The following is an 18,470-nucleotide window of genomic DNA, read 5'->3' as shown; positions in this document are numbered from 1 at the left end:
TGTCCATTTAGGGATCGGGTCAATAGTTAAAATAGGGATACCTCTCCTTGAGTCCTCTTCAAAGGTATCCAGAATGTCTTCCCTGGACAATGGCTCAAAGCAACAGTTAAAATCACCCGCAAGAAGGACATAAGAATCGATGTTACAGGAGGCTAGTTCACTGCTTAGACCTGTTGATGTTAAACGTGAAGCCCCACCATTAGAACCCCTCAGGTAAATGTTGAAGACTTCTAGGGTCCTCCCTCCTTTGCGTTGCAGTGATATCCATTGTAGGTCAGGTGATTTAGTAGACCTTTGGGTAACACCTAACCTTAAAGCGATGCTAATCCAAATCAGAAGACCGCCAGATGGGCGACCTTTAGAGCCAACTTGTTGTACGGCTGGGACAAAGTGGGTCGTAAACCCCACTCTGTGCCTTGGTTCTTGGCACCAGGTTTCCTGTAAAAGGCAAATGCTGTAGGGTTCTAGAAAGGCAATCCATTCAGGATTCTCAAGATTACGGGCAAGCCCAGCCACATTCCAACTCAGGATCTTCATTAACGGGGTACCAGAGGTGGGCTGTGAGAAGGGATAGGTAGGTGGGGAGAATTTAGGTGCAGCCCCTCTAAAAACATTTGCACAGGGGTCAGAATGCTGTGGTGTAGGAGCCTTGGTTGTATCAATCCGGTTCACCTCTGCTGCGCCCCATCGGGTTAATGGTCGGGGAGTCGTACTAGGTGAAACTGAACAGCCTTCCAAAACAAGTAGGTCAGAAATAACAGGAGGCATCAACCCTTCCTCGGTGTCTAAGCTATTTGCAAATCCTACTGGGACCGATGGGGGATCTAGGGGTACGTGCTCAGCTGGCCTTGGCGTGTACAGAGAAGAAGATTTTTCTAGGTTATGTTGAGTATGCTGGCTAGAAAGTCAATCCACCTCCTCCAAGCCACCATATCTATTTGATGTTGGAAAGCCGTTCCAAAGTGGTTGGATTTGGTTATAGGTTTTAGGGTGGCTCTTCCATGGTTGGTGCTGAACTAAGGACCAGTCATCCGCCGGGGTATGTTGGAAACGCGGTGGATAGAAGAAAGACAGAGGTCTGGGTATGACCGGGGACCCTTCAGAACCAGGCCAGGAGCAGATGAATTGTGCCGTATGTGGGTCCTCAAAGGTCACCACTATACAGTCCCCTGGACTGGATTTCTTTGTTGGGCCCACCCAGCGAGTTCTTCGAACCATCAGGACTCTGCTTCTCCGGCCATTAGGGATAGGTCTATTTATATTTAACCAATACATTATTTTATTTTTCAGCGACCAGTGGTTCTCATGCTGGTCTACACCAATCTGAGGAACACCCGTTAGTACCACCACATAGTCATTGGCCTCAGGGGGAAGGTCAATGTACCCTCCTCTAAAGTTGTCCTTTATCGGAGGATCCTGTACGGAACTCAGGGTAGGTTTGGGCTGGGCGCCAGATTTAGGCTTTCCTGGTTGGGAATTTGGGGCTCGTTGAGGAGCCTTAGGTTTAGTGGCAAGGGGAATTTGGTCCACCGCCACAGACCTTGGCTTAGGAATCGGCCGTAAGGTGGCTGGGGCGGAGGGCGGGACATCCTGCACTTGGGTGGTAGGAATTGGTGGTGTTACATCTGGTACAGGGTGGCCCTGGTCTTCAAGAGTTCTCAAACCAAGAGTGGCCAAGGCAATAATGCTTTTTTCCATCTCGAGCAGGTTATTCTCTATTCTCGAGAGTCTAAGGTCGAGAGGGGAAAGAAGTTTCTTTAGGGTTACCCAGACCAGATCTATGAATTCCCTTTCATTATTACCCAACCCTTCAGTCTGCAAGCCCTCGATCTTTTGGTCGGTGCTAGGTGGGGTGGCGTCGGATTCCACAGTACCTCCCTCACTAGGGGGTTGAGACCCTGTACTTTTTTCTTGATTTACATTAGGTAACAGTACTCTTGTGGAGGGTAGGTTTTGCGGAAGCGCAATTTTCGCTTTTTTGCGAGCATAAGCAGTAGCTGTTCGACGCTTCTTTTGGGTGGTTTACCAGTGGTGGAGTTTAAGGATAACTGGGGGTTAGGGGTCGGATTCTGGGCGCAAAATGCAGCTGGGAAGTTGGCTTCATCTGCGTTGGAATACCGCTCTAGCGATGGAGAGGGGATGGAGTTAATAGAAGTCCGATGGACATCAGCCTGTGTAACTACACATTGGGGGATGGCAGGGCGTTCCGGAGTAACAGAAGTGGCTATATGGCCTAGGGAGGATTTTTTTGAAAGCGCTATCACTTGTGACAGTCTTCTGGCAGCACCCAGTTCTAAGGACACCCGGGTTTGTAATTTAGATATTTCATTGTCAATGGCTATATTAGTACGGTTGATAAAATCGTCCATAGGGCCGCTAGTTTGCGGGGCTGCCTTGGAGGCCTTACTCCGAGTGGCCCTGGTACTCATATCTTATGGAACAAGGGATGTTCACCTGTGAGAAAAAAGGGCGATAGAGTGTGGGCCAGTCCAGTCCTCTCCGTCCTCGAACGGCCTCAAACGGCCCGCTCTTAGCCCGGTCTTCGCCCCGAGCTGCGTCCCGCGCTGCGGGAGTGTAGTACTTTGATATAGTGGGCGTGATAGGCGGGGGGGCGGGCCGGCGGGGAGAGCGGACCGGATGGCAAGTCCGTGGTCTCGCAGGGACTCCTGGGTGTTGGAGTCCCTGCACACTCGCAGCCCACACCGAGCCTCACACCCTTACCTCCGCCTAGGATGCCCAGGTGCCGGTTGATGGAAGGTAACGCACTCCTGTGCGAAGCGGCACCCGCAGAGCGGGTGCGGCGAGCTGTGATGCCGGTTCTGCGCTTGGAATCCTTGATGAGATGCTAGTTTGCCTCTAACGCAGGGAAGGAAGAATGTCCCAACAGGTAAAGCAAGGAGGCGCCTTTTGCAGCTGCGGGCGGGGGGGCGGGCCGGCGGGGAGAGCGGACCGGATGGCAAGTCCGTGGTCTCGCAGGGACTCCTGGGTGTTGGAGTCCCTGCACACTCGCAGCCCACACCGAGCCTCACACCCTTACCTCCGCCTAGGATGCCCAGGTGCCGGTTGATGGAAGGTAACGCACTCCTGTGCGAAGCGGCACCCGCAGAGCGGGTGCGGCGAGCTGTGATGCCGGTTCTGCGCTTGGAATCCTTGATGAGATGCTAGTTTGCCTCTAACGCAGGGAAGGAAGAATGTCCCAACAGGTAAAGCAAGGAGGCGCCTTTTGCAGCTGCGGGCGGGGGGGCGGGCCGGCGGGGAGAGCGGACCGGATGGCAAGTCCGTGGTCTCGCAGGGACTCCTGGGTGTTGGAGTCCCTGCACACTCGCAGCCCACACCGAGCCTCACACCCTTACCTCCGCCTAGGATGCCCAGGTGCCGGTTGATGGAAGGTAACGCACTCCTGTGCGAAGCGGCACCCGCAGAGCGGGTGCGGCGAGCTGTGATGCCGGTTCTGCGCTTGGAATCCTTGACGAGATGCTAGTTTGCCTCTAACGCAGGGAAGGAAGAATGTCCCAACAGGTAAAGCAAGGAGGCGCCTTTTGCAGCTGCGGGCGGGGGGGCGGGCCGGCGGGGAGAGCGGACCGGATGGCAAGTCCGTGGTCTCGCAGGGACTCCTGGGTGTTGGAGTCCCTGCACACTCGCAGCCCACACCGAGTCTCACACCCTTACCTCCGCCTAGGATGCCCAGGTGCCGGTTGATGGAAGGTAACGCACTCCTGTGCGAAGCGGCACCCGCAGAGCGGGTGCGGCGAGCTGTGATGCCGGTTCTGCGCTTGGAATCCTTGACGAGATGCTAGTTTGCCTCTAACGCAGGGAAGGAAGAATGTCCTTTTTGATTTGCCGGCCGTACCTCTCGCGTGTTCCTAAAAATGTAGGACACAGTAAATAGCACAGTATACGTTTTGCCCTAGGGGCCTCACAAACCATGTCCTAAAATAGTGGTATAAGAACCACGTGTGAGATGGAGAGCACAGGTATACCAGTGTGCACATGTCTTCTCCCTCTAGAAGGGTGGAATGCTACCCCCGCCGCCAGAACTGGCAGGGGGGGGGGTAGTATTCCAAAGTGTTTGACACCAAACACATGTTTTGATAAAGCCAAACCAACGTTAGCATTAACCGCGAGGATTATAATGCAATTAAGAGTATATGGTATGGTTATATCATAGAACAGCTATAAGGAGATATTTCCGAATGCTGCAGAGGGGCTCAACTCATGCTAGGGCACCCTATCACACAAAACCAAGCACTCTGCCTCCAGGATTGTCAAGGCCTGCCTTAGGAGTGACTTATAGGTTAATATGTGTGTATATATGTATATTCTAAGTAAGGGGTGCTTATACCACCTTACCTAGGCTGCAAGTGCAGACCTGTGGTGTCATTTTGGAAGGCTGCCCAGGGGTGGCATAATACATGCCTCAGCCCCTTGTAGGCCTCTGGGGTACCTATGCCCTGGGTACCTAAGGGACCATATACAGGGACTCCCAAGGGTGACCCAGTAACCAATCTGGTATGTTCCTAAAGTACATGATATCAATTTAGAGAGAACTGCTAGGCTGTGGTCCTGATCAGCATGGCCACAGCCAGACTGAAGTTGAAAAACCAGTGAAACGCAGCAAAAAGTGGGGGTAACCATAGGAAGCAGACCCTACTCCTGGCGAGTGCAGCATTATCTTTTTGTTGGAGAATATGGATTCAGGGGCAGTCTACCCCCGAGGTATGCACCAGTTGTGCAAAGTGCTCACTTTGGTTTGGACTGTTTTGGTGGATATTGTGTGTGTGTGTATATAGGTGATCAAGGTCCTCGTGGACCAAAACGAGTCATGGCGGCATAGCGCAAAACAGAAAAATAAAATAATTTGCACAAGAGAAGAGCTGTCGGTTCCTGCTTTCCGATTCATGTCGTATTGGGAAATGGTTACCTGAAAGAAAAAAAAACGTATATTATATTGTAACCCGAGACATTGTTGGCGCTGAAGAAGGCTTAGGAAGCCGAAATGCATTCACCTTTTGCACTGTGCTCAAATCAAGTTGCCTCCACGAGTTCCCCATACGTGGCCTCTTCTTTTTTGAGGAGTTATATATATATATATATATATATATATATATATATATATATATATATATATATATATATATATATATATATATATATATATATATATTTAAAAAAAAAAACAAATTTGTATTGGAAGCCTAAACTTCAGTAGTGGTCATTGGCCTTTAGTACTGGTTACACGATTACTGGTTAAACGATACACCATAGTAATGCATGCAAAACAATCTCTTTTTGGGGAGTCTCTTCCAGTGCTATCTTGTTTCCAGCAAGAGTTTTTGAAACCAAATTGATTTAATACTAATTTAAAGATGTATTTCATCACTATTTTTAGCTTACTTTCTACAGTCTCAATTCTACACCTGCATGTAATTCACAGCACTTCCAAAGAACATTGATATTTTATAACTGTCCGTTAAGTTCATAAGACTGGTCTCCTCAGTAACTTGGCTTTCAGTGAATTGGTTTCTGGATGCAATGCTTTCAGGTGCTGAGCTGTGCGGTACTCGCACTACTGCTCTGCATGGTCGTTCTCAAAGCTTTGATTCTACATTATGGACAACTGTATTACAAGCACACTAATTTCCTCTTTCCACAACTTCTAGATGGAATCAGTGTTGAATGGCAATTTTCAAGCCTTCATTGACAGATGCATTATAATTGACTGCAGATATCCTTATGAATATGAAGGAGGTCATATCAAGGTAGGAGTAAATGTAAGCATGAGTGCCTGCAAGCACATCTTGAAAGCCTTCTATTTTGTATTCACTTGAGCTTGGGAGTTTATGCATTATATGTGCCCAGTAGCTGTAATGTCTTGGATCTGTTGATTGCATAAATTGAACATCCGTCTGTTCAAATTTTACCTTGGGGAATCTTAAGACATCCACTATTAATTCTCATTGGCATAATTGGGTACATGCATAGTTGGACGAAATAAACCAGAATGTATTATATAAATGCAAAGTAGGATGTGAGAATGTGCGATTGCCACAATTAGAGCTTCTTAGAAGGCGTCTACAGATGTTCCTTTTTTCAAAGGAATTACTATAGTGCTTCAACTCTGAACTTTAGGTGGTCAACGCGCATGTCAAGAGGTGCTAGTAATTGAACAGTTTATAAAGACACTGTTTGATTGTTTCAAAGTTGTGTTTTGGCACATTGTAGTCTGTTTACTATTAGCAGTTTCTGATGGATACATCTGTCTGTGGATTACTCACCTTATGATTATCACCTGAGCCAGCATTCCGCGCATTTTTTCCCAGCTCTCCCCACCGACTAGGACGTCTGTTTCGCTCACTACTCCGCATGATGTCACAGGAGCCATAAGAGAACCTCGTTGGCGTGATGACGTGAGTTTCCTTTTTTCCATGCCGTCGACACGTATCTGTTTTCTGGCACTCTCCATATTGTGGAATTATTTTGTTCCCTCCTTGCCAAGGTTATTCAGAGGACCATTTGCTTCTTCAGAAGGAGGTTCTTGCATTCCTTCAAAAAGGTGCTAAGAGGTGGTTCCGGAGCAGGAAAGGGGTCAGGGATGCTACTCCCAGTATTTCCTGATCCCCAAAACGGACGGCAGGTTACGTCCGATCCTGGACCTCGGGATCTTAAATTTTTACCTGAAACAGGAGAAATTCAAGGTGCTGACCCTTGTGCAGGTTCTTCTAGCGCTGCAGGAAGAGGACTTGATGGTGTCAATCGACTTGCAGGATGCGTATTCTCCCATTTCCATTCTGAAGTCTCACAGGAAGTATCTCCCTTTTAAGGTTAGGTCGCTACACTACCAGTTTACGGTCCTCCCGTTTAGTCTTACTACTGCACCTCGGGTCTTCACAAAGATGGTGGCAGCTCATCTCAGAAGGTCGGGGATTCCTGTTTTCCCCTATCTGGACAACTGGCTGCTCAAAGCGGAATCTCCAGAGATGGTGCTTCATCATCTGCGGGTAACATCTCAACTGTTGTTCGACTTGGGTTGTTCAATCCATGTGCCCTCTCAGTGCAACCTGTTCATAGGGGCGGTACTGTGTCGTGCATTTCTTCCTCCACAAAATTCTCGACATTCAGGAAATGATCCCTTTATATCACAATGGAGCGGTTGTTCCAGTTCTGAAGGTCTTTCATCTGCTCGGTCTGTTTGCTTCCAGCATACTGTTGGTCAACCATGCTTTTCTGCCTAAGGTAGTTACTCCCTTACATCTGGGATAGTCCATAACACTCCGTGTTTTATCCTCCCCCCCTCACCCTTCCAAGGAGGAGGAGAGACTTCACCGCCTGTATCCTTGAAGAGCGGTGAGCTTTTATTTGGACCGAACAAAGGATTTACATTTGGACGATCAGCTCTGTGGGCTACGTTGGACACTCAAAAGGCAAAGCTGTGCACAAGCGAACTCTGTCCAGGTGGATCATTTTGTTCATCAAGATCTGCTACCCCTTGCTGGTAAGGATCCACCTGAGGGTATAAGAGCTCATTTTACTAGGGCTAAGTCTTCTACCTCTGCTTTAGCCAGAGGTTTTCCTGTGTTGGACATTTGTAGGGCAGCGACTTGGGCCTCCCTCCACACTTTCGCAAAGCGTTACTGCTTAGATTCCGAGGTAAGGGGGAGGGCTATTTCGCGCGTTTTGTCTCGCAAGACTTTTTGGTATAAGAAAGGTGGGCACCCTCCTCCGGGAGTGGGACAACTGTGGGAATCTATTCATAAGGTGAGGAATCCACAGGTAGAGGTATCCATCAGAAGAACAAGTTAGTTACCTTCGGTAACGCTTTTTCTGGTGGATACAGTATCTGCCTGTGGATTCCTCACTGACCCACCTTGTCTACCTTTTGTATACCTTAAAGGATGCCTTGTTTGAATTGTTTTTATATTGGCTTCTCTCAATCTGGGACATTTATAGGAATAGCTGATTTTCTTTAGCTTTCCTTTTTGAAGTTATACTGTGTATTGATTCAAATGTTGTGTACTGTGGTTTGTTGTTGGGCCACATGTTTCGCCTCGGAGGCACAGAAAAAATAAGTGGAACTGATGTCATCACGCCGTTTCGATTCTCTTATGGCTCCTGTGACGTCCTGCGGAGCAGACGTCCTCGTCGGCGTGGAGAGCTAGGAAAAAATTCTGCGGAATGCTGGCACAGGGGCTATTTAGAAGGTGAGGAATCCACAGGCAGATACTGTATCCACCAGAAAAAGCTTCATCGAAGGTAAGTAACTTGTTTAGTACAATTGTCCCCAAACAATTTTTTTCTTTCAAGTCTCCTTTTCAGGCTGTCCTCAAGACGCGGCAAATTGTGTAAAATGTTCCTCGCAGCAGAAACTCGCTGAGGTTTGCTTCAAGTCTTCGCTCCTACAACATGGGCACAGTGAAGTGTGTGGTATTAGTACCTGGGTGTAGTCCTACTTTCTAAAGTAGCAGTCTGGGAAGAAACACTGTTTTGTAAGGTGAGAGTTTCTAGGCCCAGTACAGGCTGCATCCTTCCATCTGAACACACATGATTATGGACAATGTTGCACATGAGGGCTGAAAGCCCGAAACCCGTTCTAGGATGCTTGTTTCCAGTCAAGGGAGGACCCGGCTTGGCAGTTCAGGCTGGACTGTTCCCATGGGGTACAACGTCAATACTGATTAGCATATGGCTGGGTTCCAACTGGAATGACATGGTGAGCAAAAAAACTATGGCTTTAGGCCCAGATCTCTGTACTCTGGTGATTTATGACATTGTCCTGCATTCTGACCAACTGTTTTTGCATTGGTCACCCCGAGTGGGACGGGTTTGCTCGGACGCGAGTCCCGTTCTCTCCAGGCCGCTGGAATCCAGCTATCCTGGCTGATGAGGGCTGAAAGCCCGAAACCGATCCTAGGATGCTTGTTTCCAGTCCAGGGAGGACCTGGCTTGGCAGTTCAGGCTGGACTGTTCACATGGGGCACAGGGTCAAGACTGATTTGCATATGACTAGGATCAAACTGGAATGGCATAGTGAGAAAAAAAAATTATGGATTTAGGCCAAGATCTCTGTACTGGGGTGAATGTATGACATTGTTCTGCATTCTGTCCAACTTTTTTTGCATCCTTCCATCTACCAACCGGCGGTCCTCAGGAAGGTTTATCTTGCCTACATCTCCTAGTTCAACAAATGTCCTCATGGAATTTCTAATAGTAGCCAGATCGCTCCCTCCTCTTCAGTGTTTGGGGCTCATCCCTCCAGGTAGCGGAATGCTGCAATAAACTTATACTGTCTGGGAAGCTATCCTCGCCACCCAACATGTTATGCTAAATCAGAAGCATCCAAATGGATCCTACTTTTCTTTGATAATTAATACTGTATGTTAAACTTTAAAGGTAAACCTAAGAAGACATCCACTCTAGCATTTGCAGGACATACCTTTTGATGTTTGCATTAGATGTTTGATTTATTTACTCAGTATGTTTTTTGATATTGCTTTGATCATGAGGTTACTAGTTCACCGAAGTGCATCCTAAACATCTGTTTCCCTATATATCTGTCCAGCTATTACCTCACACATAACCTGCTTCCTTAAGCTGTGGTCCAGCAGTAGCTAAGTATTGTACAGTGTACGCCTGATTCCAGGGCATAACGGAAGTACCTAATCTAGCATTATCTTGCATGCAAATGTTTGCTTTAACAGTTTGCATCATTGGCATGCACTCTCTCAAAAGTCTACTGTTCTTAAAACCCTGCATGAAAATTTTAACCTTGATTTAAAATAAAACCTCCCAATTGTCGCCTATACCTCTTCTCTTGAACAATTATTTCCTTACTTACCATGTGCTGCATGCCTCTTCTCTGAGCACAGTCCACTCTAAAACATGCATATTTGCCTAAATATCTATTAGTGTATTTTTACAAATTATACACACTTTATCTTAAAAATCACAACCTGTCCTTTTGAATGCCATTCCATACCATCTAGCAGTACTTGATCTGCTCTAAATCTTCTACTAATCCCACTTACCATCTGGATGAATTTGCTCAACACCAACTTTTTGAGATTCAGTTTCTTAAGTTTTGGTCAACACTCTGCAAGGGTCAAACCAAGGTAGGTATTGCACCACCAGCGGTGCTGGGGGCAGAGGTCATTGGATCCAATGTTACCCCATGGAGTGTAGGGGCACCTCAGAGGCATCGGTTACAGGTAAGTACTCGCGGGTCAGGGATACAGGCCCTGTGGGTTAAGGTCTGCACTGGAGGGGGTGAGGCACTAAATAGCACTGAGACTGCACCGCCAGGAGCAGCCAGGTCCAGAGTACAAAGAAGGTGTTGGGGGAGGGGGTTAACCTTCAGTTGGTGTAAACGGCTGCAGGTTCTGGTCGGGAGGCTGGTTGAAGGAATCCCACGTCTGTAGAGGTAAGTTGGATAGTGGGGGGATACCGGGACACCGTCTGTTGGGCACTCCTAGACTGGGGGCTGCAGCTGTAGTGGTGACTTTAGGTGTCCGGCTTTCCCACCAGATCTGGTCGGGGTACCCTTCAGGTTAGGACTACAGGCATCGAGTGGGAGGTCATGAGGTCATTCAACGCTGGATCCCAGGTCAAGATCAACAGGGAGACTATACTGGGTCGTAAGCCTCCTAAACTCAGGCCGTGGGCGCCTGGTGCAGAGTGGTGCAAGTGTTGCAGATCCGGAGTTCTTTAGTTAGCTTCTGGCTGGACAAACCTGGGGTCCACAGGAGACAAGAGTCTTTGTTGAAATCAGCACAGAGACCTGGGTTCTTGGTGGTTGCTGGCCCCGGGCCACAACAGTATCTTGGAGCAGGTTCGCTTGAGGAGCCAGGCCAGTAGGGCTGGGGCCAAGTCATCCACTTTCGTCTCCTCCACTGCTGTTCAGTCCTTAGTAGGACGTATAATCTGAGGAACAATGTTCAGGGGAGCCCTTAAATACTAAATCTAAGGGCGGTACAGTAGTCGGTCAGTAGCCAATGGTTACTGTCCCCTAGGGTGACTATACCCTTAGGGTGCCCCCTTTCTTTGGGAAAAAGGGCACATCTTGTTCCTATTGGGCCTAATTCTCCAATTCAAGATGGAAAATTTCTATGAGAGGGGTTCACCTCAGCTCGTTGTGACCCTAGTGGTGTGCCAGGTCGAGGTAGATACTCCTACTCTGCTTACTAATTTTACCTCCTGCCCTTCTGCCAAAAAGTGAGTTTAAGATGGGGGTACGGGCATCCCCACTAGTTAGAGCTGCCCAAATCAGCATATCACAAGGTGAGAACCTTTAAGGCTCATCACAAGTGTAGCTTGACCTGCTAGGGGGGAAGTGAGACACACCTCCACCGAGGCTTTGTTTTTGACCTCCGAGCACAAAGGCTCTCTCCCCAGGAGGTCAGAAACCTGTCTTGTGGTGGCTGGCTGGGAGGGACAGGTCAGCCAATACACTACGGGTTGGTTTAAGATGCCCTCTGAGGGCATTTTATAATCCATCCCTGACATGAGTACAGTTTTTATTATGCTGAGAAGTTTGATACCAAACTTTTCAGGCTTCAGTAAAGCCATTGTGGAGCTTTGGAGATCGTGTTGACAACCTCCCAACCAATGTACTCAAAATAGCTTCACTGCACTACCAATGTCTATGAATGGCACAGACCCTGTAGGAGCATATTGCTCTTGCAGCTATGTCCTCACCTGTGGTATGGTGCACCCTGCCTTATGGCTGTGAGGCCTACTATAGGGGTGTCTTATCCATGCCACAGGCGGTGGTAGTGGACACGGCACACAGGTATGTGGGAACAGAATGATGACATGCACTTAGTTTTAATCTTTTTCACCAACTGCTTGAAGACAAAGATTTAGCTTGCTGGCTTGACCTGGGCTCTGTCCTGGTAGCACTGCTGAAAGTTCACTCTTCAAGCTGTTAGGTAATCACCCTCCTGATTCAAGTCGCTACAGCTATGCAAGTATTCAATTTCCCAAAGGATGTAAAGAGTATTCTCACATGCTACAGCATACGGCCTGGATTGGCATGTCTGCTGCCGTAAAAGTGTGAAGTCCTACTGTCCTTGCAATAACATTGAAGAACGTTTGGAATAAAATATGGATTCCAATGGATTAAATGCCTGGGCGTAGTTTGCGTAGCAGCACTACACATAGCTTCGCGTAGTATACTTTGAACTTCACGTAGTCTGCGTAGCTGATGACAATGTGTACTTGTCTGCACTGTGAAAAAATTGCAAATGGCATCCTGCACAGTGCCAGTTATGATAAAATAAGTATCTCTATCTTTATATGCTAAAGTGCATATAGTACTTTCACAAAAGTGAAACACTAAAATTAGCAAGCAGTGAGGTGATGATTTTGGGATCCTCCCTAACCTAGGGAGAGTACCAAACAGGTGCATTGAAAACAAAAAAACACATATTAGATGATTTGGTGGTGGTCCCATCCTCTTAGGACCACCCCAAGCACAGTTATTGTCAAAAATAATTCCCAACCAAAGGCCCTGCAAAGCATTATGGGATGAGTTCACTTTTGTGAATTGGTTAAATGCTTTTAAGCATGTAAAATTGCTTTTGCAAAGCATCTGAGGATGCTGTTTTAACTTGAGCACAGTTTTTTTTGGTACTGTACTACGTGCAAATTTGTACAAGCTTTGCATGCTCCATTATGCCCAGGGTTAGTTTAAAATTGGTTTATGGATATCAGTCTCCTGAAATTGAATACTTGCATAGCTGTAGCGACTTGCCATACCACCTTCAACCGTGAACACTCTTCAGTTTGGTCTGCAGCAAAACACGCTGCCATTGCAGGGTGATGGGTCTCTGAGGGTGGCATAATACATGCTGCAGCCCTCCGAGATCCTCTCTGGTCACAGGCACTTAGTTCCAGGGGTACCTTTCACAAGGGACTTGCATGTGGCCCAGATCTGTTCCAGTTGTGGAACGCAAAGGTACTGTTTTTAGAACAAACACTGATCCTGGGAACCTGATTGGCAGGGGCACAGGGCACACTCGGTGAAGTTAGCATCAGTTATCAGGCACAATATTAAGGGGTGACCATGCAAAAAGGGGCACTTTCCTACAGCAAAACTGTATAAATTCAGTTTACGATTACCTGAACACTAGCAGGCACAGGTGTCCTAGTAATGAACTGTACTATTTAAGATCTTCTGTGATTCTCACAGTGGGTAATTAGCAAAACATGAGTGTCATCTGTTGAGAGCTTGCCGCTCTTGTGGGCCTGAAACAATGCACATCCTGGGACGAGGTGCTAAGCCTCCTTCCCCAGGATGGGCAGGGGAAGCTTCCAAGGCATGCCGCCTTTTAGAGCTTCTCCATTCCATTTGCTGTACTCAGCAACTGGCCCCCACTGGTTCTCACCCCATGTGAGAAAGTGCCATCTTTCTTGCGTTGGTAGGCCCCCACTTTTTTCTGAACTGCTGATGTGCTTTGACTCGGTGTGCCTTGGGCTCCTGCCAACCAGGTACCCAGGGCCTGTGTTTCTTCCCTAAAACTGTGTTGAAACTAAAACCCAATTGGCATCTCTGGCCACCTGTCAGCCCCTAGTAAATCGTACCCTAGGCACCCAGGGCATGGTGACCAGAGAAGACCCCTGAGGGCTGCAGCAATTACTGTGCCAACCTCAGGGGCTCTGTACCCTGACACCCACACACTGCCTTTGTTTGGTTCTGTACTCAGGCACCCAGCCTGCAGAGTCGACATGGCACACATCCCTGTGCCATGCTCACATAACCCACTGCCCTAGCATACTTCAGTCACCCCTCTAGCTGGGTGCTCTATGCCAGAGGTGTGGGCACAGGTGCATGAGCTCTGTGCCCCTACATTACCCAGGGCCATTCCTGGGCACTGTAAGTGCAGTGCTGCCATTAAGAGTATATGGTGCTGGGAGGTTGTCATTACAAACTCCACAGCACCATAATGGCTACACTGAGGACTGACTAGTTTGGTACCAAACCTCTCAGCACATTACTGATGCCAGTGTGAGATTTCATGTAAAATGCACCAGAGGGCATCTTAGAGATGCCCCCTGAAAACCTAAACTACAATCCACGTCTGGGCTGAGTGGCTGCCACGCAGCAGACATGTTGCTAGACCCCTGGGTGGAGAGCCCCCCGCTCTCCTGGGCCTGCAACAATGCACATCCTGGGCGAGGTGCTAGGTCTCCTCCCCCAGGATGGGCAGTGTGAGAAAGTGGCTCTATACATACTGGACCAAAGTAAGCTACAGTGTGTATAGAGTCCATAATCCCCAGAGGTATAACAGAGGTTAAAGTCAGGTCTGAGCTTACACTCTAAAGTAGTAGCTTGGTCGAGCAGTAAGGCAGTACCAGAGGACCGTGTAAAGCATTGTTGTACACTCAGTCAGCAAAGTGTGAAGTTTTGAAACTTTAAAATATTCCTATAAAATCAGCCGAATACCGAATTCCGAAGTAATCACCTGTGATCAGGAGAGGAGCCAGTACTGTACCTTGTAGCCCAGTACTGAACCGCAAAATTAATCCTAAACGGGTTTACTAGTAATCTGAATTTTCTCCATAGGAATCCATTGTCTGCTTTTCTATGAAATTTCTTCTAAGTGTCTACTTTTGGAAACTTGAAATGTTTCTTAAAAATCGTACCTACTCCTGAAACTTAATTGATTACCTGTTTTATGTAGAGACCCCAGTGCTGGACCTAGGAGCCCAGTCCTGGATTACAAAAGTAACGCAAACGTACTGTACCTGTAACCTGAATTTTCTCCCATTGGATAACATACCTTTTTATTCTTTAAAAATCATTGCAATAACTAAAACGTTTTTACTAAACTGTTTTCAGCTTAGACCCCAGGACTGAATCTAGGATCCAGTCCTGGAGTTACAAAAGTAATCGATAAAGTAATCAGCTGCATTTATGTAGTAAAACCCATTGCGCTCAATGTTAAATTGTGTTTAGAATTGTGTTGCCTACTGCAACCGTTGTACCTATTGTGTTTACAAAGTTTATTCCCTCTTTGCAAAGTAATTTCTTGAGAGTAACCATATCGAGAAAAGTATATTTTGATACCTGTTGGTTCAAAAAATAAAATATATATTTTTTCTTTTTTTTAATCTTCTCTAACAATTACACCATGGAACCGGCTTAAAAAAACTATTTTTTGACATAAAAACAATTGGCCTGGAGTTCAGCCCTTGAGTGTGCGAGACCATTTACTGACTGAGTGTTTACAACAAGTGCTTTGAAGTGTCCTCTGATACTGCCTTACTGCTCGCCCGAGCTACCACTTTTGAGAGTAAGGTTATATCTAACTTTAGCCTCTGCCATACCTCTGGGGACTGTGGACCTTGTGCACACTGAACCTTACCTTGGTGCAGTGTATACAGAGCCACTTTCTTACACCCACAATAACACATTACTGTGAGCATTTGTCTAGTTTACAAAATTCTGCTTTGCTGAACATTTTCACCAAGCTTCTACCTTTTTTTTTTGTAAACCTTTTTATTTGTTTGAGTGTACATACAGAGTATACATTTGATTACGTCGTTAATAGCCATGTAACATTCGTCAAGTTATGTTGCCATTAGAACAGAAAAAACATTAGGGTCCCTACATGTCCTGATAGGCATCTTGTTTCTGACCCTATAAGGGCGCCTAGTGACATGCGTCTCCTGCCGGCGCGTGAGTTACTGGTGTCTGTTCAGTGCATCTTACTATTAAGTGACTAAAAAGAGTTCATCTATTTGAAACCAACTGGGGTGAATAACTCTGTAATGGAACAAGGCGGGGCTGGGAATGAGGGCCTTGGTTGCCGCTCGTCTATTGGCACTGGGTATCACTGTCACACCATGAGTCATATGGGGGTGGGACCCTTTCGGCGGGCTCCTGTAGTGCGTTAGAGGTCTCGGGCCGAACTCCGCCTGCGTGGCCTCAGGGGTGTTCGTGGGTGAGTTGTCTGATACCTTGGAGGAGCATTGACCACTCCATGGATATGGTATGTCTTTGTGTGCCCCTCGCTGCCTCTAGCCTGACTGCGTCCTCTTCCGCTGCTCCCCATTTTTGGACTGCGCCCCTCCATGCCGATATCGGGGAGGCGTTAGGAGAAGGCCAGTGTAATGTAATGCAGCGTTATATCCAGGAGTATGGCCAACATCGCAAAGCGAGTTTCACCTTCCTCTGCCTTTCCCATGTAAAAATCCCCAGGCCGCTAGCCTCCCAGGAAGTGAGACCTGTTTGACCTGTGACCGTGGAAACCGCAGCATGTACATCCGCCCAGTAAGGCTGCTGGTTGGGACAGAACCAGAACGTGAGCAATTGGAGCCTCAGGCATGTGGCAGCATGGGCATTCAAAGTGTGTATCTGGGAAGAAGCGATTGAGCCGCTCCGGCGTGTGATCCACACGATGTAGTATGTTAAATTGGATGTTTTTAAAACGTTGATGTTTCAACACCTTTTTATGGTGCTCTAGTGCCGTCGACCATTCATTGTCATGTAGTGCCTGGCCGAATTCCTTCTCCCAGTTTTGCTGTAATCGTGTTAGCGGTGCACATGTAGGGGCTTTGATTGACTTGTATTTCCATGTGATAAGGTGTCTCCCTGCTCCCATGTTCAGTATCTCGTGTAGTGTGGGGTGTGTTTTTGGTTCCCTCTCTATCAAGTCCCACATCCTCCTACAGTCCGCTAGGAGTTGTCTGTGAAGCAGCAATTGTCCAACGGGAAGCCCACATCCCTCTGCTAGGCCTTCAAACGACGCTAACTGACTGTCTGTAAACAGGGTATCCACATCCGTGAGTGCATATTCCGTCCATATTAGTAACTCCTGAGATGTGTAGTGGCTACGTCCCCTAGAAAGACCCGCTAGTGGCAATAATGGGGAGTACATTGGTGTTTGAGAGAGACGGTGGATCCGTAGTATACAGGATCTGGCTATCTTCGCCAAAAAGGAGTGGAAGGGATTGGTTCTAGTCCCCTTGGATGATCTCTGGAGCGGACAGTGCCCCTGCTGACGCTTTCGTCTCGCCAAGCTTGTGCTATGATGGTGTAATACATGTTTTGTTTGGTGGTAAAGCATGTAATCTGCAAATTGGCATACAATTCCAGAGGCATAGTGCCATACAAGTGAACACCAGCACTGTCTGGCTACCTGTTCCATTGTGTTTGAGGCATGTGGGCTGCTGAATTCATATCTGTGCATAGATCGCCGGCTAGTGTTGGGTCCGGATGATTGCACATTGTTGTCCTGGAAGAGTCTTCGAAGTATCACGAGATAGGTGGCTCCTCCCCTGGACTACAGTGCGCATGGGCATCGACTCCATCCTCAGATTGTTTTTTTCCGCCATTGGGTTCGGATGTCTTTAATTCCCTCTTGTCGGAATCGATAGAAAAACTTTCTTAAGACCAAAAGGTCTTTAGTCTATACGTCGGTATTGTCTTGCGTTCGGCTTCACTTCTAGCTCGGCTCCGAGCCGGTTTCTGTACTTCTGCGTGCTCTCGGCGCGGAAGGCCTAGTTGACGCTCCTGACTTATCGACCATCCATCATGGAAGAAGTCCATTCAAACGATGTCCGGTCTGTAACTCGAAGTACCCACACATCGACGTCCACCCAGTGTGCAACAAGTGTCGGTCGCCGGACCACGATGAAGCCAAGTGTATGGCCTGCTCACGATTTAGGTCCAAGAAGACACTCAAGCTCCGAAGAGCTGCACGCCTGGAGGCCCAGCAATCTGCTCCGGCGCCTACGGACATTTTTGATGCTGGGGATGTCGAGGAAGAATATATCCAGGATGTCTAGGAATCGACGCGGATGCTGAGGTGTTCGAAAGCGAAGAAGTCGTCGAGGAGGTAGGAGACGACGACTGTGCCCTCGGGGCCATGGAGGATAGCTGTGACGAGGAGCTCCCTCAAACAGACTCTGGGGCCATGCCTATCTATAAGGCCCAGATCGAGGGATCGCCTTCGGGCCTTACCCAAGACCTTGATATGGGTTCCACGGCCCCGCCTTCGGGCCCGGCCACGGACATTGTTACCAAGCCACTCCCGGTCAAACCGAAAGTGAAACCTACGGTCTCTACGCCAGATACTGCGCAGGAGCAAGTATTGAAACCGAAAGTGCGCGTCGCATTGGTGGGATCAAACTTCTGAGGCCTCGGCGCCGAAGATGGCGGTCGAGCCGAAAGGGCAAGTCAAGGGCGCCGAGAGAGTCTGCTGTGCCGAAGACTAAGGCGAAGGTGGTCGATACGGGCGCGTCGGCGCCGAGGACGGTCGACACCGGCAAGGGCCTTGTCGACCCGAAGAAGGCTGTCGACGACCCGAATAAGACTCTCGGCGATCCGAAGAAGCGGCCCGATGACCCGAAGGTCCTCTCTGCCACACGACAAAGCCAAGGGTGCTGCGCCCTGAGAGTCTACTCCGAAGGTGGCCTCAAAGGACTAGACTCCAAAAGTGGCCTCGAAGGACTCCGCTGAACCGGCGCGTCCA

General features: G+C 48.1%; 1 protein-coding gene across 5 annotated transcripts in view; it reads left to right on the top strand.

The window, feature by feature from the left end:
• Positions 1 to 18,470, top strand: part of CDC25A (cell division cycle 25A) — a 249,214-nt gene that overhangs the window by 61,911 nt on the left and 168,833 nt on the right. For 3 of the 5 annotated variants that reach the window (XM_086941055.1, XM_086941053.1, XM_086941054.1), the window contains exon 14: positions 5,661 to 5,771. In XM_086941055.1, the coding sequence (XP_086797181.1) occupies positions 5,661 to 5,771 (111 nt within the window). The remainder of the gene's footprint in view (positions 1 to 5,660; positions 5,772 to 18,470) is intronic. The other 2 variants (XM_086941056.1, XM_086941057.1) reach the window with 1 other exon arrangement.

The sequence above is a fragment of the Lissotriton vulgaris genome, chromosome 10 (assembly GCF_964263255.1).
Source record: "Lissotriton vulgaris chromosome 10, aLisVul1.2, whole genome shotgun sequence".
Lineage (NCBI taxonomy): Eukaryota > Metazoa > Chordata > Amphibia > Caudata > Salamandridae > Lissotriton > Lissotriton vulgaris.
This window is presented reverse-complemented; position numbering and strand designations above follow the sequence as displayed.